The 23,057-nt window shown below is 37.6% G+C and overlaps 1 protein-coding gene across 1 annotated transcript; it reads left to right on the top strand.

Annotated features, from left to right (window-relative positions):
• Positions 1-1,057: 1,057 nt before the first annotated feature.
• Positions 1,058-22,553, top strand: wwp1 (WW domain containing E3 ubiquitin protein ligase 1). Its single transcript, XM_087788843.1, has 26 exons — positions 1,058-1,196; positions 4,580-4,635; positions 5,021-5,112; positions 5,224-5,362; positions 5,562-5,686; positions 5,766-5,918; positions 6,034-6,106; positions 6,323-6,504; positions 7,838-7,996; positions 9,342-9,567; positions 9,927-10,022; positions 12,697-12,871; positions 13,885-13,939; positions 14,183-14,267; positions 15,231-15,359; positions 15,680-15,752; positions 15,966-16,037; positions 16,188-16,276; positions 16,359-16,518; positions 16,603-16,736; positions 16,848-16,988; positions 17,068-17,188; positions 18,405-18,509; positions 18,762-18,858; positions 18,944-19,016; positions 21,337-22,553. The coding sequence occupies exons 3-26, from the start codon at positions 5,043-5,045 to the stop codon at positions 21,434-21,436; spliced, it is 2,832 nt and encodes a 943-aa protein (XP_087644969.1). The 5' UTR covers positions 1,058-1,196; positions 4,580-4,635; positions 5,021-5,042; the 3' UTR covers positions 21,437-22,553.
• The last annotated feature ends 504 nt before the right edge of the window (positions 22,554-23,057 follow it).

The raw sequence follows: 23,057 nt of genomic DNA, 5'->3' as shown, positions 1-23,057 counted from the left end.
GAAGACAGGGTCCGGGAACCTTCCATTTCCAAAAGTGGAAGCCGGTAGGAGCCTGACAACAAGAGCCATGATTCAGGAGGAGGTATGGACCTGGAGGAGGAAGGACAAGGATCAAGAGCAGTGGAGCTAGCTTACCAAGAACCATGAGTTCGAAATGGGACTTTCACAAGAGGTAGATCTCTCTCTGATATATTACAGACGCGAAGAATCGTGCACACTGGTGGCCTGGGAGAGACTAATTGAGCCAACGTTGTGGGAAGAAGACCATGTACTTACTTACTTAGTTACTTACTGTACATCAGCGTATTGGTCTCTGTGATGTTTGTCGTAGATTTCTTCAAAATCTCTCTTGACGTTTCATTGCCATCCTGCAGTTTTAGATACCGCCCTCTATTTAATTTGCCTCACACTCTTGCAGGAGCCAAGTTCTCAAGCAGGAAACTTCCCATACAATTTGAATATAATTGATAGACTGTATTTGTTCTAAAATAAGGTCTGTCATGGTTAACCTCAAGCATGTTGTTCGGCATGGTAATGTAAGTAAGTAATTTTATTTGTATAGCGCTTTTCCAGACCAGGGTCACAAAGCACTTAAACAATCAAAACAATATTCAATAAAGTATATACTTTAAAGATCAAGATAAAACTGATAACACAACAGGAGTTCCAGAAAATCTAGGAAATGCCTGAACAAATAAAAACGTCTTAAGATGTTTCTTAAAGGAGTCAGTAATGCATGAGTCTTTTATGTTTCCTTAGCACTCTGTATTTTGAAGATTTATGAAGTATAAAACCCATAATAATAAAGTCAAATTAAGATTTTTACTTTTACTCTTTTATTTCATTGTTGTGATTCCACGTTATTTTTAGTTTCATCATAAACTACTTGCAAAATATTAATAATAATCTGTAAAAAAAAAACAACAACAAAACAACATTTATAATAAAACAATTAAATGATGTTCATGTGTAATTTTAAATGCATTTTATAATTTACCGTTCATATATTTGTTTTTTTGTCACTTGTGATTACACAGCAATATTTTGGGTGGCCTGCCTCTCCACAGAGATGGGAAGGGGATTCTAGCGGATCGAGTCGAGGCCTGGACGGTGGGGGAAGCCTAGCCTACTGACGACAGGGGACCCGGGACCAGCTCTGGAGAACCGACGATAGAGGACGAGAAAGAGACCGTCAGGTAAACCACTTTAATAACCATTCATCTGGTTTAGAACCACACGTATGTGTTTGTAAGTTGAACTGTTAGCATGCTAAAGTGTCGGGTGCTTTTTTTAGGGAGGTAACTGCCATCTATGTATCAAACGTCTACATTTCCGACATTATTAAATAATACCGAATGCGTTTTTAAACCATAAGTGCTTCGTGGGAACTGCTGTTGTCGATCTTTTTTGTTGCTAAAATGTAGCTATGTGTTCGGCAGACGACTAGCTATTGATGCTACATCTGTTAGCATAAGCGATAGGTCGTAAACATTTCGAACATCTCCACATTCTTCTTATCTTACAGTGGGAAGAGTTCCATGTTCTGTCGACTACACCGCTAGTGTGTCACCGAAGGTCATTTTTTATAGGCTTTTTCTCTTTAATACGAGTTTAATGGTTCATTATGACGTTTTTTAGAATGAACATCAACAGTGTTTACGATAGTTTATGGTCGTAAAAATGTTCTCCCTTTTCCTTTCTTCGTCACATACTTCATTGTTTAATACAATTTTAGGTTTTAAGACCTACAGATGTATTTATGCACAGCTTTGCCATAGACACATGCATTTGGATAACTTAACAGTTACTATTGAAGTTAAATTTGCGACCCTTATTGATCTTCACTGGGGCTGAATATAACTTGTTTACTTCAAAAGCTATCAGGAGTCAGACATTAGATCTGTTGTTGTTTTCCTATCACAAGCCACCAGTTCTTGTATATTCAAGAGCAACAACGCATCTATTTGTTAAGCAAGTGTTATAATGGTTTAACTTGATGTTAAAGTAAAGCAACTTTGAAAAAAGCATCCAAGGAGGTTAAAATTGTAACTATTTAGCTTATTTACTTTGGCATTAGTTTGAATTAAAATTCATGTGATGTTTACATTTTGTGGTGAACAAAGGTTTATGTCTGAGAATGTATACAAGCCTCTTCACAGGTGGTGAAGCACAGATTTGTTCTGTGATCACATGAGTAGCATGTGTTTAGTAACGTTTTCTTTGGTGCTACTTTGTTATCACGACAAGGTGACGCTGCCCTTGTGGCCTTTTTTTTTTAATATATAGATATGGCAGAAAACAAAAATTCAAACAGCAATTGACACATGCTTCATAAACGAGCAGATGAAGTGTAGTGTGACGTCAAGAGCAACAAACATCATTTTATGATAGTCGCTAATATATTTTAATGAAACCAACTCTTTTGTTGGTTACCTTTTATCTGGTTGGGTTATTAAACCCTGCGATCATGTGAAATAGCTGCTGCAGAATAGCTGGTTTGGTGCTTGCTTCTTTCTTTTTTTTTTACCATTGTTTATATTGCGGGTTGTCTTGTTTATTTATTTTATTGTGTACCGCCACCACAATTTTTTTTGTGTGTTTACAACACTGGAAATACAAGTTTCAGATTCTGAAATTGTTAAGATGCATTTGTTTTATGCTTTGTTTCCTAATGTGTTTATTTAAAAAACGTGATACAAATTGTGATTCACCCATTGTCGATCCACTGGGACTTGATTTTCTTTTCAACCATAAAGTCATAAACTGGAAAGTGTCTTGAGACAGCTTTGTTATGATTTGACACTTTATATTAAATTAAATTGAATTTAGTAGAAATGACTGACACAATTTTGAAAAAGTCAGATTGTAGAAAACAAACACGGTTTTACCGCAAGCCTGGAAACATCAAACAACTCTAATTTAAATGTATACTATTGTTAACTTTCTGTGTGTGACTTATCGTGTGTCGAATGACTGGTGACTGAACATGTTGTTCAATATCTTATCCCAACATTCTCAAGATTGTCAAAGTGACTGTAAAGTGTGAACCGAGGAAGTAAAAAGGTGTAGTGCAAGAAGGAGGTGCCGTAGGAATAGATTTTGTTCACTGTTCAATGAGTGTTTAATTTCAATGTACTTATGTTTAAAATGTTATTGCCAGGTTAATGTTGTAATTGTTCACATGTAAGCTCACTTTTTAATTTAAATTGTGTAATGAAACCGTCTTATAAAGCTTTTTTTCTACTTAAAATAATATATTCTTTAAAACACCACTTGCATAAAGTGTGTATTTGAAGCTCTTTTGTTTGATAATTGAGTCACTCTAGATAAAGAAACTTTATATAATGACCCTTGAAAGTTGGTTGTTCAAACTAAGACCTTGTGTCGGTTCAGAATATATTGCCCAGTTAAGATAAGTTTACATAAACCTGGATGTAAATGATCAGATAAAGCCAAGGCTGGGCGGTATGCCAATTTTCATATCACGTTTTATTCTTATTTTTTCGGTTTCCCGTATTTTGTTTGTGTTCTTATTCACATTTTCTTCTAATAAGAAAATAATTACTGCAGTTGATTGACAGCCCACTGTCATAAGGAGTGTATCATGTTTTTTTTTCATGTTCAGACACTGGTATAAGCATGACGCCTTCAAAGAATGGTGGCAGTAATTAAGTTAAAGATGAGAATGAGTGCAGTCAAAATAGAACATGTTATTGAACATGTTTTACATATTCAGTGCAGTTAACCATCATTATAATCTACAGTATTTACAGGAACTACTGTATATTCTAGACGAGGTGGAATGTGATTGCCTTTGTTATCTTGAGCCACCACTTGCTTTTTTCCTCATAAGCAGTCTCTTTAGTGAACGCATCTTGAAGGACGTCTCCTACTTGCAGATTGAGCTGTGGATGTGGAGGGTCCTCTAAAACTCCTGGTTATCTAAAATGTGTTTCCGGCTAAGGTGGTGAAGCTAATGCTGTGTTTACAATATGAAAGTGATCATAAGTCGCTCATTTGTCAAGCTTTTTTCACAGGGGTCACAATTTTTTTTTTTAATATGATGAATTTGATAGACGAAACAAATACGGACCAAACCGTTTGTAAATCAGTCCAGAATTTAGTGAATTGTACCTTAAGATTGAGAAGTAGCTCTTTTCCTGTAGTTGTTAATGCGGCCTTGCCTCTGATGGCACTGTACCAAGATGGCAGCGCTTTATACACATCCGTCTACAGTCGATGCGGCGTCTATGTATACATGTCTATGTGCAGATGCTGTTGTTGGTGCGAACCAGTTTACCACCCAGCCCTAGATAAAGCTATTCATTTTGAAAACGTTTTGATCAGTGAACAAATATGTTCAATAAATTGTCCTTTAACCCACCCGTTTCTTAATAACACAAAAAGAAATATCTCAACGTTTAAATTAATATTATTGTTTTAATATCTAAACTGTATTTCAGTGTTAAAAAAAAAGCTGTTCGCTCTTTATATATGAAGTCCTTTTTATATTTAATTAAAGATGTGATTAATTAATGTGTTTTAAAGATTTTCTCCTTTTTGTACTTTTTTGTTCCAGGGAAACCATGTGGCAGAGAGTCGGCTGAATTGTGGGTACCAACAGCAAACACAATAGTAAGAGTGAATTTATTCCAAATGAATCTAATCAGTACTTCAATTTATGTGGTAATGGATTGCGTTTAGTGATTTTTACTGCTTGGAAAATAGAAGTCACAAAAATCCCATTGAGCACTTGTACGAAAGGGGGATTTGTCTGCATGTGGATGTGGATAGAAAGTTAAAATAAGTGATAAGAGTAAAGTACAATCCTGTCAATAAAATAAAACACTGTTAAACAGAAACGCTGTTTGTTTTTTATTCAAAATATTTACATAGACTATTAAAGGCATAGTTCACCAATTGCACTTGGGATATATGTCTGATATTAATCATTCTTAGTTAGGTTCATAGAAAGAATGTCATCCAGTATTTAAAACATGTCTTTGTGTGGTGGTTCAAGGTTTCCCACTGTGGTGTATGACATGGCCACGGCCTCATTGAGTGCAGAGTGCAGCCGTAACCACAGAGGAACATCACAGCTTCATGCAGTTGGTGAGTCCCGACACCAGTGACTGCAAAGTCAAGAACCCTCCGGCTCTAGCATCAATTTCATGGCCCATTTGACATTTTGTTAATCAGATTTATTTTCTTCTTTCTGTTAAGTTTCCAGTGCCAAACTCAAGAGGAAGAAGAGTTTGTTTGGCACTTCCATTTATGTGGAGGTGACAGCAGAGGGGGATTCACGGCGCACTGCTAAATCTCACAGCTCCTCCAGTCCAAAGTGGGATGAAAGGCTCACTCTGTAAGTAGAAATTACCTGGAACTTGGTTATCTTTTGAATGGAAGGGAAAACGTCACCCAGAAGCTTCTTGCTGAAGCCTGACAACAGATTTTCTTTTTACATTTCTTTCACAGTATATGATGTCTTATAGCTTGTGGTTTGTTTCATATGCTGTTTTTTCTGGGTTGTCCAAGTCTACATAAGATGCTTTTCCCTGCAGGAATGTAACGCCACAGACAAGGGTGGATTTCAAAGTATGGAGTCACAACACGCTGAAAGCAGATGCTCTACTGGGCAAAGCTACGTTGGACCTGATAGAAGCCTTAGAACAGCATAACAGAAAATGTATGGCCTATTTCATATTAACCTTTTTTTTTTAAGTACATAAATATCAGTTCAGTTCAACCTTGTTCTCACCTCACAGTGGAGAATGTAAAGGAGGTACTTAAGCTAAGTGTGGAGCAGAAAGGAGCTTGCGTGCCCACAGGGGAGCTGACCGTCTTTCTCGATGGACTAACTGTCACTGACCAGGAAGAATTGGCCCCACTCACTAATGGGGACACTGCGAATGGAACGAGTGAGTCCAGCATTACTATGTTAATGAACTACAAAAATGTAACGCATGGGTAAAGAACTATGTTATTTGATTTTTTTTATTTATTTTTGAAACTGTCCTTGTAAACCATTTGCAGAGAACCATCAAAATGGACATGCCATCCATGAAAATGGGGACTCCTCTTCCTCCTCTTTAAGAGCTGCCAATGGGTACTTTTTCTTTTCACGCTCAGCATCTGTTGCCTTTGTTTCAATGTCATTTTTTGTTGACAACGACACCGAGTATGACCACTATTGGGCACAAACAAAGTCTTCTACACAAGAGTCTACTTTATTCATCCTATCATTGCTTTATGTGATTTTTATCAAAATCGGCTCTGTGAATATTACAACATGTTTAATAAGTGTGTCTCTCTTGTCCAACAGTATAGAGAATGGTACAGAGTCGGGTCAGAGTTTGGGCTCATGCTCTTCAGCTAATGGCCTGGACAGTCGAGTGCCTTCCATTTCCTGTAGCCCCGCCCTCTGTCACATGGTAAACGGTGACACAACATCAAACTCTACCCCGGTCCACCAGCCATCAGACAGTGATTCAGAGGGCAGGATTGGTATGTTTTTTTTCTATTCTTTGTTTTCTAACCTGCACTCAGATCGAGTTGCAAAGTCACTTTGCAGCGCTTACAATTGGCGGAAGGAATTTAAATTCTGGAAATCTCACTCACTTTGTATGTAATTTGGGCTGTATTTGAAAGGTCTTTTGGCCCTTTTCCTTTTCAAATCTCCAAAAACTTTTACTGAGAGGTCAGTAGTTGGATCAGACACACACGAATGGACATTTCTATATATATATATTTTAACAAAATAATAACAATGTTGGAGAACAAACTTTGCATAGAAGTTTTGTCAATTTTTGTGAATTAGGTATGCATCCATTATCTCATTCTCCACAGCAGAACTTCATCAAGAGGACTGTACTGCAAGTTTCTGCTTTCATCAGCAACTGTATCCGAGCTCCCCTGAGACCGAGGGGAAAAATGAGGATCAGTTAAGAGAATATTTTTCATGACGAGGCTTAAACATAATGCCTAGAGCAATATAGTCTATGAAATATGAAAAAATATTATATGCTTAAATCAGCATAACGTCGTCTTTTAACCGGCTAATTCCGGTCAACCTTCATGTTTAAATCACTCAAATCACAAGTTTTAGAACTTTATTCATTTATCATCACCCACAGGACAGTCATGCCTGCGTCGCAGAGCATATCTCTTACAGGCTATAATGTGACTCATTCCTTTTCTCCCCTTGACCACTTTATTGCTTGATCACTCTTGACGTTTAATCTTCAATTTGTAGTATGTAACTTAATAACTTAAACAATCAATAAAGTTCTACCTAACCTAATAACATACAAATAACTTACTGACTTGATAATTACTTTAATCTTTTTGACAGTTGACTGTTGGATGAAGGGCAATATTTTGATGGATTAAAGGCAATTTGATCTATGATTCAAGAGCCTGTGTCATTGCACCGCATTTGAACTGCACCGAATTGAATTTTGGAAATTGAAATTGAAAGACTTTCATCATGAAAAAGTACGCATAACACGAAGAAAGAGGCAGGTTAAAACGGTACTATAACGGTACTAAGTTAAATGCAACACTTTTCCTGAAACTCAAACTCACTCTTTTAGGACTGTTATGTCATGCTTTTTGTAACGCATGACATAATCTATAAAGAAATGTTGAGTTAAAGAGATGTGGAATGCAATTAAAACAAATCTACCACCTGGATGGAATAATTACAGATAATAATTTGATTGAGAGTTCTATTTATCTCTTCACCAGCACCATAATGTGAAACCATAGGTTTATTTCTAGCATTTCCCACTTGATTGAAAATAAATACAAAATTAAGTTTGTTTTCATTCCTTTTCAGTCAATGGTGATTCCAGTCGGCAGCCTGCTTCTGATTCTAGGAATGTGATTACAAACTGCAACTCCGATGCTAACATGTCAAACCCACCAAGCGAACCAGAATACACCCCACGAGCGAGGCTGACCCCTCCAGAGCCTACAGGCACCTCTGCATCTACAGGTACAGGCTGTGAATTTGCTCATTCCTTTTTCCCCGCTTGTTCGCTTTCTTGCCTGAGCACTCTAGATAGATACTTTATTCATCTCACAGAGAAACGTTCATCCGGTTTTCTAGCAGAAAGTGAAATGACAAGTAAAACACATCAATGTCCAATAAGACAAAATACAATCATGTGCGATACTAATAAAATAAATCACAATTAAAACATAAAAGCAATCTTTTTGCTCCACTTTGTGCGATGCATTTATGTTTTATCTCTTACTTTAATATGATAATGGGAGTGAATTGGAACTGAATTAGTTCTCTTTGGTCATTAAGTCTTTTTGTCCCATCAGGAAACGTGAGAAAAATAATTTCGGCATTAACAGTATTTTTTTTTATGCACATACTATTGCTGTTATATAAACCAAATGCAGATGCCCTTGAAAAACTAAACATGACATAATTAAAATATAACAGATTGTTGAATAAATTGAATTAAGTCTGATAATGTGTAGAATGAAGGTTGTTTTTTTGTTCCCTTATGTGTTTCTTTGCCTCTTTTTTCATGAGGTGTTAATGGCATATAACGCCTTCAACCCAGCTTTCGCTTTGCTTGTTCCTGCCACAACACCACTATTATGGACAGAAGAAAATAAACAGTTTTTCTCAATTCTGCTTCTCTAAAAAATATTTTAATTGCTTCAGAAAATATATTCGTTTCTCTCTTTCTATGTGGTTGATGGGTCGACAGGATCCATCTTCACCTCCTTATATGGTGATATGGTTATGTGAATTAATGATTATCACATGCTGCTCTCAATTCACATTTCATGATCTTACACACGTTTTACAATCAGATATGCGTTTCCCACAGTCGAGTGAACTTTTATGTGCAAATCTGCATGTCAATTTACCAGCTCTTCATGTATCGGCCCCTTGTCTTTATCACAGTTCTTATTATGGCATATTCTTTCAACATCATTTGTGTATTTTAATATTTCATAATCGTAACCAAATGGATCACAGGGCCAGCAGCATAAAGGCAATGAAAGTCCACCAATGTTTCTGGTCATACGTGTGTGTGTGTGATGCATGTCATTTTTTCACAACCCTTTAGTTTTGTCCAGACTAATTTATGAAGCGTACCGTATTGAACAGCTATGTTTGTATTGGTTTTCACCCGCTCACACTATTGGTATCGGTCTAATTCGATCAAAGCCAGAATAGAGGAAGCTTTGAACGAGCGATTTATGAATTATAACAAATGCTTGAAGGCTATTAAAAGTTGTTTATCACTTCAGCATCATGTTAATGTTGACTATAAAAACGTTAACAAGTTTGTTTGATCTCTTCTCCTTCGCAGTCAATGGCGAGGCCGGTGACTCAAGTCTGCGGCCTGCTCCTGATTCTAGGGATGCTAACATGTCAAACCCACCAAGCGAACCAGAATACAGCCCACCAGCAGGGCTAAACCCACCAGAGGCTACAGGCACATCTGCGTCTTCATCAATATCACCACCGGCAACAGATGGGGCAAAGCCCAGACAACAGGCTCCAAACTCTGGAGCAGCAGATCCTTTACCACCAGGGTAACTGGAGGATTTTAGTTAATACGTTTTATATTGTTTTGTTCCACATAGAGTATTGTAGTTTTTTTTTTTTTTAATTGTCTCATTGCCAAGGTTTTCATGGAACCTTAAAAATTCTAAATAGGAATTAAATAGAATCTAACATAAGGCCGTAATTGGTATTAACTGTCATACATCAAACTTTCAAAAGTCATACAATTCTCAATATGTGATAAGCAGGATTTCATGTTAGTTTAAACTTTAACTCTTGCCTGTCTTCAAAATTGCTCATATCTTAAAGCAATTCTTGTATTTGTTTTTCTGTGTCATCTGTCATTTGATTGCTGGCATAATATTCTGGTTATTCTGTTGTCTGTTAGGTGGGAGCAGAGGAAAGACCCACATGGAAGAACATACTATGTCGACCACAATACAAGAACTACTACATGGGAAAGACCACAGCCACTCCCTCCAGGGTGAGACAATTTTCTTTTTGGTACCCATTTTTTATGAAGTCATTTTAGTAAATTCAATCATTTTTGAAGTATTTGAAATGCTGTTTCATAATGATGTCCATGTTTGAATGGAACTCAATAAGCATCCTTTACTTTGTAGGAGCTGTATTCTCCTTTTCCAGCTAACTGACTATGTCTATGTTGCTTGTGTAAATAACACGGCACAAGGTTATTGTGTATTTAAGATATAGTGGTCGCTTGTTATTGCAAGGGGTTATTTTCTGTAACCCCCAACAAATTGAAAAGTGCATATGAGGTACCATTCCTCCTAATAATATACTATATAGCCTCTTTGGGTTTTTGTTGAAGTCTCTTGCTACAATATATTAAAATATGCTATATTGTGTGCAAATCGAAATTTTGCAAGACTCTGGACCACTGTTTATTTGGTTTTATCTTTTGGAGCATTGTATTGCATGAGAATTATCTTATTCAAACATGTTCTAGCCACCACAGGTGTTGAGAAAGGCTAAGGGAGTTGTTTGCCCAACTTGCACGTTCTCTAGACCTCCAGAACTCCAGAAAGAAGAGAGCCGGAAGGATTATGTCAGATCACTCGTGCCAAGGACAAGAACCGTTTTAACCACTATCATCAGTAAAGCGGTACAGGATCATTAAAACATGCACTTCGGACTCAAGGACATTTTTATTCCCCAATTATTTTAACACCATTTTCACCCCTAAAATACAACTGTTTTCCTGGCCAAAGAAATTATAGATTTCTTCAGGAGTTACTGAGGGTCAGATTACTGCCCCCAAACATTTTTAAAAAATCTCCTCATTCCACTGCCAATCATTGAGATGCTGTTTGAGTAAATTGGGTTGGATATTGTAGGACCGCTTCCAAAAAGTGCCAGGGTACTAGTACATCCTTGTGTTGTAGATTATGCTACAAAGTATCAAAAACCTATAGTACGAAATGATCTTGCGGCTGCACACGTTTGTTTTTATTCATGCAGGCTTTTCCCTGATTTTCTGAGAGTCTTGTGTTTGTCTCAGTGTTGTGCTTGACTTTTAAGTATATATTTTATTGAGTATTGTTTAAGCACCTTGTGACCTGGTCTGGAAAAGCACTATACAAATATAAATGACTTACTGAATCATTCAAGAAGTATCTTAAGACCTTTTTTTTGTGCAGGCTTTTTCTCAAGTTTCTTTGGGCTGCTGTGTTTGTCTCTATGTTATTTTGGCCTTTTAAAGGCCTGGACACACCGCAGGGATTGTCGGGCGTCTGGAGAGACTCGGTCAAGCTGAGCAGTCTTCCTCCATCCCTACAAAAAATGGCTCAGAACACACCAAGGAGATTTTTGGCAAAAGTGTACGTTCTGCGCATTTGCGAGACGTAATTCTCGCCCATAACAGCGAGTGCCGATGCAGCTGCGCTCATCTGTGTTGACACCACAAAGAAGTGAAAACCGAAAATGCTTTGAGACTAGTCGAGAACGCTCGGTGTTTTCACCCGTTGAACGAAAGATCGTATAAGATACGATGGATAAAAATACGATGGGTTACGACACGAATATGAAGCGACTGGCATTGTCAGTCCTTGGTCTTCTTCTTGTGGAAGAAGGACGTCGTACAAAAAAGGCATTAAGTGGGTGAAGTCCTGGTTGTCACAGCGGCAGCTCGGTGGGCTTTCCTGTATTTGTGTCGAGCAAGATATAGGGAAATAATTTTGATTATTTAGAATGATCATTAAAGTCATGTCAACAATATTGGCCTTCTGTATCATGATTAGCACAAAATGACCATTAATCAGACACGGTGATAATGTACAAATGTTGAGATAAAGGTGACTCACATGAAAGGTTGCACGTGAATAGGACAACAATTCAAGACATTAACGTATATTAGTACATGGAGCAGGAGGTGATGAGATGTGTTCTAATGTGATGATAATATCCGCTGAATGCATGTGAAAGGAGGACGAGTTTACCATGTCTAGAGTGCGCAGCATTGAGCTTCTTCATTCACATGATAATATTGGTGTGAAGTTTTTGATGCAAGTGTGATTTCATCCATGCCATCGCTGCTTATCTAATGTTTACAATAGTCACTTCAGTTTCATTGTCCTGCACTGATTCGCTAGCTAAAGCTAGCACTCGACCAATCAGTTTGACCTTTGAGTCCGACTGAGACAAGAGGACTGAACGTGTGAACCGGCCTCCTTTGTCGTCCGACTAGGACGCCAACTTCAGACTGTGTTTGATTATTAAAGCGCTTTTCAACCCTGGTCTGAGAAAGACGCTTTACAAGTAATTACTTACTTTACAAAGAGGGGTTTCCTATTTAAATCTTCTCCCAAAGACCCACGATCTAGATGTTCAGCCGCCACGCTGTCACCAAGGCTAACGATAAGGGATGTCTTCGCAGCTAATGCTGTTTTCAAACCTTCAAGCAAAGACTCATTAGCTCAGAAGGACACTTGTCTTCACTGCCAGAGCATGTTTCTAACACTTTCTGAACCTTCTTCTGGCCGTTCGTCATCGTTCCAGCTCTTGTAGGTTGTTTTTATTGTCGAGGTGAGGTTGAAAACACAACCTACTACATACCTTCCACCAGCCACGCCACTTGCTGCTTCTGATGAAGAAATTGACTCTTTTGTTGTTAAGAGGTTGCCTTCTCTTTCTGGCAGGTGGGAACGACGAGTGGATGACCGAGGCCGGATCTATTATGTGGACCACAACACCCGCACCACGACATGGCAGCGTCCCACCATGGAGTCCGTGCGGAATTTTGAGCAGTGGCAGAGCCAGCGCAGCCAGCTGCAAGGAGCTATGCACCAGTTCAACCAGAGATACCTCTACTCTGTAAGACCGTCATAGTTCTCAACCTGAATCACACAACAGACAGAATGAGCTAGATGTGTTGAAACGGTTGCCCTGTACTGTATTTTGGTGTTTAAACCGTATTGAGAAGCATCCACTTTTCATTTAGAGCAAGGGTCTCAAACTCAAATTGCCACATGGCCAAGCTAGGTAAATTCTTGTTTAGGCTGTTGGTTATCAATGTTGTTGATCCTGATTTGATTCAACATTTAATTTTTTTTACCAAATGACATTTTTCCACATTATATTTGTCTTTTTTATTTATAAACCCATTATTTTTTTTAAAACATCGATCATTTGAGCTTGGTAAAACACAGATTTTCTATTCCTTGTGTCGTTTAAATATTCATTAATTTAATTAATCTAAAAAGTTAATTTGCAGACTGATAAACAGACTAGATTACAGTATGTTCTTGTCAGTCCTAAAAGTATTCAATTAAAAATAGACTGAATATCGATAGACAATATTATTGCACAGTTATTCCCCAAATGTATTTGAATAAAATTATATATTTATTTTTTTTGTCAAACAACTAACTACTAAAACATGTTAGATTGCAAAGTTGATATCTCTTGCTTATGTTAGACTAATTTTACAGATGAGATTTATGTTATATTTAAAACCTATGACAGCTTTTGTTCCACAATAGTTATTTAATTACATTATTCAGTCCTTGTCATGCCATGTCATTCTCATACGCTAATTAAATTTCAACTAGCTTTGATGTTAGACTTTAGCCCCATTCAAACTTGCATCAGATTTAGTAGTACAGTAAATGTGGTTTTAATCAAAGAGGGAATTCTTATAGTTTTCATAAAAAGTAAAAGGTGTCAAGTTAGTATTCATCATCAATAATTGTTATGGACCTGAGTAACCAAATCAATGATGTAAACATCGACACACAAATGTGTACATGTTTATAGAGATGGACCAGAATAAAGAATAACTGCTTCTTTCAACTTCTTATCATGTTTCATTCTTCCCCTAATTTTAGGCATCCATGCTGTCTGCAGAGAATGACCCCCTTGGTCCACTACCTCCTGGTTGGGGTGAGCATTTACTTATTTCTTTTAATCACAGGGCGCGTGTGTCAATTGCTCCTGCCATAGGAAACATTCTGGATCTTAAAAGTGTGTATTTCAATGTGTACCAAGGCCTTCTGGAAGGTTTGTTCTCATGACAAAAAAAGGTGTGGCAGTACTATCTGACATTCTGTGCGAGATAAAATGAGGTTAATCCTTTTTCTGTTGGCACGACAACTTCTCACCTTCTGATTCGTCTCTCGCCTTCAGAAAGGCGCGTGGACTCCAATGACAGGGTCTACTTTGTCAACCATAATACCAAGACAACTCAGTGGGAAGACCCTCGGACACAAGGGTGAGTTTTCGGGCGAGTTTTTTTTTTTTCTTTTTTTTTTTTTACCAGAAATGGTTCTGTTTAGCTGCCTATATATATATATATATATATATATATTAAAGCAATTAAACAACTTTTTGTGGACTAAAAGACCATCTTGTCTATTAAGATTAGCCCAAAAGTCATTGGTCAGTGACCAATTAAAAGTTCTTAGTACTACTGTGATGCAACTGTAGCCAAGGCTTCTAAAAAGTTCAGGCTGAATGTTTCAACTCTGGTATTGGGGTTTAGTCTCTGGAGAATAGTAGGCTGTGACTGACGTTTTGATTAATGGATCAAGTTTTGTAATGATAATAAATAAGTCAGAATGATTTTTATCGAGTATTTTCACAGTTTTTACAGCTGGACAAATGTTAGTAGAGTAGTACTAGTAGTAGTCCAGTGTCTCACTGGTGACAGTTGCTGAGAGGAGATCACTGAACAAACTACTGTCCATCATGGATGATGACAGTCATCCTCTGAACACTGTCATCAGTGAGCAGAGAAGCAGAATGAGTGCACGAATGCTCCTACCCAGGTGCAACACTAATAGACTCAGGGACTCATTCATTCCTCGGGCTATTAAATTGTACAATTCTGAGTTCGGGGGCAGGAGTGGAGTGAGAGTATCTGGATGTTCTGTTCTATGTTAGTCTTTGTATCCTTTGCCTTTGTTGTTTTTCTTTGACCTATGTTCTTTGTCTTTATCTTTAGACTTCGATTGTGTCATCTTGTTCTTTTTCTCTTTATGTTCTTCTTCTTATTTTATTTTTATTTATTATTTTGTATTGTTTATGGAAAATTGCTGGCTGTTGGAAAAAACAATTTCCTGAAGGAGACCTCCTGAGGGATCAATAAAGTTTTACCTTACCTTACCTTACCTTAGTATACGAATAAATGGTAGAAGTATAAGAGCGATGAATATTTCTGTGCATTTTCTCCCAGGTTGCAGAATGAGGACCCCCTGCCAGAGGGGTGGGAAATCCGATACACAAGGGAAGGCGTTCGATACTTTGTGGATCACAACACCAGGACCACCACTTTCAGTGATCCCCGCACCGGGAAGTCCTCAGTGTAATGACTCAACTCTTAATTTTTCATTGTCATATGATACAAATTTCACGAGTTATTTTAGTAACCGCATGACTCATGAATCAAACAGGACATTACTTTGACCAGATGTTCTTTTCATCCATCTCGTATATAATGTAAAGGGAGCTCAATGAAGTCCAGATGAATTTCCGACTAGAGTCACGTTTCAGGATATAGTGTTGAAAGGTTTTCTGGAACCGTTGAAAGCTAAAGAAAATGGGAAAAGAATGTTTCATTACATAATGCGTAATGTAAAAAAAATAAATGCCAAGTTCTAACTGTTGGTTTCTCATCCGTTTCAGCACCAAAGGTCCTCAGATCGCGTATGAGCGTAGCTTCAGGTGGAAGCTTGCTCATTTTCGCTATTTGTGTCAGGTAAGTGTAAACAATTAGCCTCTAAGACAACATCTGTTTTCCCCAAAATCTGTGTTGAATGGATTCACTTAAACATCTGATTATTGTCCCGAGTGGTCTTCATTACAATCTAGGCTTCATGTGTTAAATTTATTTTCTTAAATTGCATTTCTTTTTTCCACAACTGCATCGTCTGCTACCACCAATGCTACTGTTTCCTTCCCTTGTTTACAGTCCAATGCTCTCCCAAGCCATGTCAAGATCACAGTTTCCCGTCATACTTTGTTTGAAGACTCCTTTGAACAGGTAAAAAGTTGGTTTGGTTGTCGTTTCTAATATGTCGAGTTATTTCTTTGCTGGAATTTCTCAATCAAACTAATGCATTTCCACATTTTGCGCTGCTGTTACTTTTTTAAGATGTGTATTTAATATTTATATGTTTTCTTCTTCCCACAGATTATGGCCCTGAAGCCTTACGACTTGAGGAGAAGGCTGTATGTCATCTTCAGAGGGGAGGAGGGCCTTGACTACGGAGGAATAGCCAGGTTTTAAAAAATTCATCAACTACGAACCGAATTCCATTCAATTATAGATAATATTTCATTCAGTGTTTGTTTTTTCTTGCAGAGAGTGGTTCTTTTTGTTGTCACATGAGGTTCTGAACCCCATGTACTGTCTGTTTGAATATGCTGGCAAGAGCAACTACTGCTTGCAGATCAACCCGGCATCTGCCATCAACCCCGACCACCTCTCCTACTTCTGTTTCATCGGCAGATTTATTGCAATGGTACAGATATTAATTTATTGAATCGTAAATCTACTGTGGATGACAACGGAATAGTTGCTAATTTTCCTTAATTTCTCTCTGCAGGCACTTTTCCACGGCAAATTCATAGACACGGGCTTCTCTCTGCCTTTCTACAAACGCATGCTGAACAAAAAGCTCATTCTAAAGGACCTGGAATCCATTGATCCAGAGTTCTACAATTCTCTCATTTGGATCCGGTAATGTTTTTTTCTTATTGTCATGTTGTCTGTCTTTATGTTTCCCAGATTACTCAGAAACTATTATAGGTTTAGTTTAAAAAAACTTACAGCTGCCTCATCTATTCTTAGAGACAACAATATCGAGGAATGTGGCCTGGAGATGTACTTTTCCGTGGACATGGAGATACTGGGGAAGATCACCTCTCACGACCTCAAACCGGATGGTGCTGACCTCCTGGTCACTGAGGAGAATAAGGAAGAGTATATCGGGTAGATCTGAGTAGCATCAAAATGAACTATCACTGTCATTCATTGTATCATAACTTAAACTTTGCTTTCTGGCTAAAAGACTGATGGCAGAGTGGAGATTCTCCAGAGGGGTGGAAGGTCAAACCAAAGCTTTTCTGGATGGCTTCAATGAAGTAGTTCCACTTCAGTGGCTGCAGTATTTTGATGAAAAAGAGCTGGAGGTGAGTAGAATATGGTGTTGTATATGTGGTGCATTTTTACCTTTTCCAATATTAGTTTTTCAAATATAATATCTGGCATTAATTCAACATAAAAATGTATAGACATGTCGGAAAGTTGACACATTTGATCATACAAACTAACATGCGTACATTTAATCATTGAGTTGTATTACAACCTTTACTTCACTGTTTTTTTTTATTATTAGTCCTCACAGTGTTTTACTTTGTGGATGTACTGCATTCTACAAACATTGCGTCCTCCGTTACAAGACGAACAGTGGATAAATATCCTGAGTTTGGTTTTTTAAAGAAATATGTTTAGATTTTTAAAATCGAATCATTTCAGTTTATTTTTCTGTTCTGGGCATGAATTTGTTTGTTTCAGCTTTAAAGCAAAAATAGAGCTCAATATTTCTTCCTTATAAAAATGTAAGAACCTTTGTTTCAACTTGTTCTCCAGCTAGTTCTCCTGTTACATAATCAGTTTGTGTGCTTCACGAAGGATACAGACGGACATAAGTTTGCTGTTATATACAGTTGTAGTTTCACAAGCCGTTAATTATCCAACTCCAAATGTTTCCACCAAAAACGAATGATTTAGTGCTGTTCAGGCCCGCAGTCCAGACTCCTTTAGGATTTACAGTTCACTTGTGTATTCCACATGCTGTTTCCCCACACATGCAGGAATAACAAATTGCAATCAGAGAGAGAATAAAATGTTGTGAGGTAGGTCAATATGATAAGAATACTTTAGCTCATCGCTTTCCCATCAGTATCTCTCTAACATGTCCAGAACTTTAAGTCGCTGATGAAGCAAACTAACATAATAGTAACATTTACACTTTTAAACAACCTTTGACTTAGAACTTTTCTCCTCAGTTTTTTCTTACTTAACAATTTGCAGCTGAACTATTGCGTCCTCGAACAGACGGACTATCAGTGGTTGAACATAATTCAATCAATCTGAGAAAATATAGGTTTGGATTTTCAAATTGGATTACTTTCAAATATTTTCCTTCCTGTGACATGGATGTTTTGTTAATGTAAAATCAATTTTCCTTTCTTGTATTAAACATTGATAACCTTTTGCACAACATGTTCTCAAGGTACTTCTCCTATTATACATTATCAGATCTTGGAGTGGGTACTAGTCAATCGTTAAAATATTGCAGCGTTTCTATGACACATTCTCCTTTATTTACTTGCGTTTGTCCAGGTTATGCTGTGTGGCATGCAGGAGGTTGACCTGCAGGACTGGCAAAGGAACACCGTGTACCGTCATTACACCAGAAACAGCAAACAGATCATGTGGTTTTGGCAGGTACACCAAAAACAAAAATCGCCTTGTATTAGTTGTTCTTTACCTCAGAAGAACTTTCTTGGTGACCCTGGTCTGGAAATAACGCTAAACAAACAAAAAATGACTTACTAACTTACTTACTCACTTGTGTCACACATTAAACTGTAGACTTTGTTCAATAAATCAGAAACTATTTGAGATAAGATTTGCTTATTCTCGGAGCGTGAGGATGGTATTTTATAGCTTATCGATGATCTGCATGTATAATTCCAGCTTGTCAAAGAGGTTGACAATGAGGTGAGACTGCGGCTCATGCAGTTTGTCACGGGAACCTGCAGACTTCCTCTTGGGGGCTTTGCTGAGCTCATGGGTGAGTGAAAGACGCACCAGTTGCTCTCCACTTTCAGACATCTTTCCTGGTGAATCAATGCTTTCCATCCTTTTTCTTACTGTAGGAAGTAACGGGCCTCAGAAGTTCTGCATCGAGAAGGTGGGGAAGGACACATGGCTTCCGAGGAGCCACACATGGTGAGATATCAGTTTCCGTAAATATTATATTGTAAAATAAGTGAAACATTTGATTTGTAAGATCTACCTTCAAAGCAGTTATTTTCTCTGCCAGAACAGAGAGAGCCATAGCTGTGTTCACGATTTCAACAGCTTGAACGCAGAAGTTGATGCTTTAAAGAGTCATAGTACTGCAGGATTTATTGATACAGTATTATCATTTTTTATTTTAAAATTTTACTGGAATGTACTAAAATAAATTTCTAGTCTTTGTGTCCTTTGCCCACAATGGCAATTAAACAAATTCCGATTCCAAATAACCTGTGAAAAACTTGGGTAGTTATCCTTTATACTTCAGATTCTATTAATTTAAAGTACCTTTACCTGTTTATCTAAATCTGTAAAAGGTTTAACAACCTTGCATTAGAGAATAAATGGCAAAAAATGCACCGGAAATAACTCCTTAACCTTTAAAATTCCATAGAGAGCTATGTTTCTGTTACATTCTGTATTGGCTCAAAAAGAATAACAAGCACTCAAAATATAATAATAAATGGAATCTGTTTTTGCAGACAGAGGAATAATGAAAGGACTGAAGTTCATATCCAGGGTTTCTTAACTTGTTCCACATGGACGCTGGATATCAGGTGGCAAGTCTGAGGTAGATGTTGAAAGGGAGAAAAAAAATAATAATAACTGATACGAATAATTTGTTAGTCCCGAGAGAATCTGTTAACTCTGGTTGGTCAGATGTATATAGTCAGAGAAATGTGTTTAAAAGATTAAAGCTACTAATTTGGGTTGTGCCGTTTTTTAACGCCAAAGATTTAACAGAAAAGTTGTCAGTCCAGCCTAACATGAGGCAAACGTGGAACAAAGAAGTCGGCATACTTTAATGATGAAACATTTTAACTGCTCAAATTGCGAAACGCGCCAGACAGATTGATAGTTTAACACCATAATGAGGCAATGTTTTAATTTGCTAGTCTGTAATTAGGAGTCAGATTAACGACCATTTAACTACATCATCTGAACATGTCGGTTGGCTGGAGAATTGGAAAGAGAAAAAAAAAAGAAAGGCAAGTGTCGTTTGGAACTGAGAACAAATTGCTTGTGAACATCAGCTGGATTCCGTCTGAAACAACAGCAGTGTGACGAGCCAACGAATGTCGCTTCTTTTCAAAACAGCTTTTATTCCAAGTTTTCTTTTTCTTTTTTTTTTGTGTTCATGTGTTCTTCCTGCTGGTTATGCTGACAAAACGCAGACTCGCATTTTCAAGAAATTGTGTGGCCCGACCGCTCGGTGACGGCGATCTACCAAGATTGTCATATCAGCAGTTTTCTATCAGGAGTTCATTGGTTTATAAGTGCGAGCACACATTGAACGGATCGATTTTTCAAAAATTCTTGGTGAGAAATACTTTTCCAGCTGCTCTGGCGAGTCTGGTTTTGGTTCATGAATCGTTTTAGATGATTGTTATCCTGTGTGTAAAGTGATTTGTGGTGATGTTTTGATTGGGGAAAAAAGAAAGTCCAACATACTTTCAGACTTTGTGTACATGGACTTGAAAATATTCTCAAATAGCTTTGATCACATGTGTCAAATATGGTTCACCCAGTGCTTTAATTTGGCTCAAGTTGATTTAAATAATTGAAACTGCACTTATGGCCTGTTTTGAGTTTTGGTTTTATTTTTCCAAATAAATGTATTTTTCTAAAATACTTTCAACTAATGTGTAGATTTAAGTGTTTTAAATAGATCTTGGACTCTATTGTACTCATCTGTATTTGTCTGTTTGTACAAAACTTTATTTTTTGTTTAAATATTTACATTAGAAAATGTGCTTAAGCCCCACCAACTTAAAACACTGTCTTCCGGAGATTGAATCTTGTTTACTATAACCACGCCCACTCTGCTGTGAATGGCTAATCAATGAGGTTTGTCACCGCGTGTCATTGATCCTGGAAGTCTTCACCTCCAATGGACTTGTTGTATAAACAAAGCGGGCTTGGTTACAGCTGGCTAGAGGAGAAGTGAAGCCATTATTACGTCATTATGGAGCCCGCTCTCGTAACCTCTCGTTCGTTAAGATTTCAGACGGGGGTGGAGAAACTTTATAAAGTAATAAGTTAAAAACGTGGTCATGATGAGAGACTTACTGCATCTTGGAGAGGAAGATTCCTCATTTGAAACATGTGAGAGAGTCAAGAGAGTTGGTTCTTCACATTAGTTGCTCTTTAAGTATTCAGAATTAATCTTGAGGTGAAGTTGATGAATTCTCTCGGCGCCAGACTTTTGATCCTTGATGTGATTTGAACCCGTTTCTTCTCCTCGTCACAGTTTCAACCGCTTGGACTTGCCGCCCTACAAGAGCTTCGAGCAGCTCAAAGAAAAACTCCTCTTCGCCATCGAGGAGACCGAGGGGTTCGGCCAGGAGTAGAGGGGGTCCGCTCCTCACCCTCGACGTCGCCGAGTCCCACATTCGACTAACGAAACAAGAATTGCACAAAATCAAACCACCAATGTATATAAGCTATTTTGAACCAAACTGGGATCTGCAGCACCATCTTGTGTCCCTGATATGTTAACCCGACGAAAATATGCAAACAGAACTGTTACTAAACAGTCTTTCCTCTCATCGCGAATGGCTTTTAAAAAATAAAAAAAAGTGTTTTATCGGAAAAGATTTCATAGTCGAAGCACGACGTTGCTCAGAGGCTCTAGTTCTATAGAGCTTGTAATAGGTGCCTGAGAACCCCTTTGAGAAAAAATTAAATTGTGTGCTTGCATGGCTGCCTCAGAGAAACACAAGACCGCTGCTACCACACGTTAATAGAACACTGTGACTCTGAATCTATCTGTCTTCACAAGCTCAACTTTCCTCTTTTTTTTTTTCTTTTCAAACAAGGATCAAAATCTGCCCTGATTCATGCTTTACTGTCACAAGAGAAATGTTACGGGTCACGAGGCCCAAGTCTTTAACCCTTGTTTAAGTTTGGGTCGTCCACTTTTTTTTTTTTAACCATTTTAAACGTTCGCCGGCCTGCAGACTTTTTTTTTTTTTTTTCTTACCCTCATATGTTCGTTACAGTCTGGTCGTGTGTAAATATCTCGCATCCTGGGCAAAACTTCAATGTAGCAAAACAACCCGGCGTGTGGGTAAAAATGCAGAACTTTTGTGCTTCCTTCTGATCCTGTAATCCAAGATAATCAACTGTGTATGTGAATATTCATTGTATAGAGCTAACGAGAGAGAAAAATTATAATTAATTGCACAGAGCCGTCGCGCCATGAAATCTGTGATGCCTTCTGTTCATATCGGACGACTGGGAGGTTTCGGGGCGACCCAACGAACAGACCTGGTCTCGGTCGCCTCAAAGCTCTCGGTGAAACGTGTAACATATCGCGTGTAGATACACACTGTACTCGCAAACTACACTGTACAGAATGCTCCTTTAACCAAGACGTGTATAGAAGATTCCTTTTTAATCTGCTTTCAGCCATTTGAAATGAAGAGATGGATTTATGAGAAACGAATAAAGAGATGAAGATCCCCCAGTGTGACTCTGGCTGACTTCTGTCTTTGAGTGGGATTGGATACAATATATTCAACTCATAATATGATTGGATACAATATATTCAACTCATGATATGATTCCATACAATATATTCAACTCATGATATGATTCCATACAATATATTCAACTCATGATATGATTCGATACAATATATTCAACTCATGATATGATTCCATACAATATATTCAACTCATGATATGATTCCATACAATATATTCAACTCATGATATGATTCCATACAATATATTCAACTCATGATATGATTCCATACAATATATTCAACTCATGATATGATTCCATACAATATATTCAACTCATGATATGATTTGATACAATATATTCAACTCACGATATGATTCCATACAATATATTCAACTCATGATATGATTCCATACAATATATTCAACTCATGATATGATTTGATACAATATATTCAACTCATGATATGATTCCATACAATATATTCAACTCATGATATGATTT

This window comes from Callionymus lyra, chromosome 4 (genome assembly GCF_982586985.1).
Source record: "Callionymus lyra chromosome 4, fCalLyr1.hap1.1, whole genome shotgun sequence".
Classification (NCBI taxonomy): Eukaryota; Metazoa; Chordata; class Actinopteri; order Syngnathiformes; family Callionymidae; genus Callionymus; species Callionymus lyra.
The sequence above is the reverse complement of the archived record's forward strand: the minus strand, read 5'-3'. Positions and strand labels throughout refer to the sequence as shown.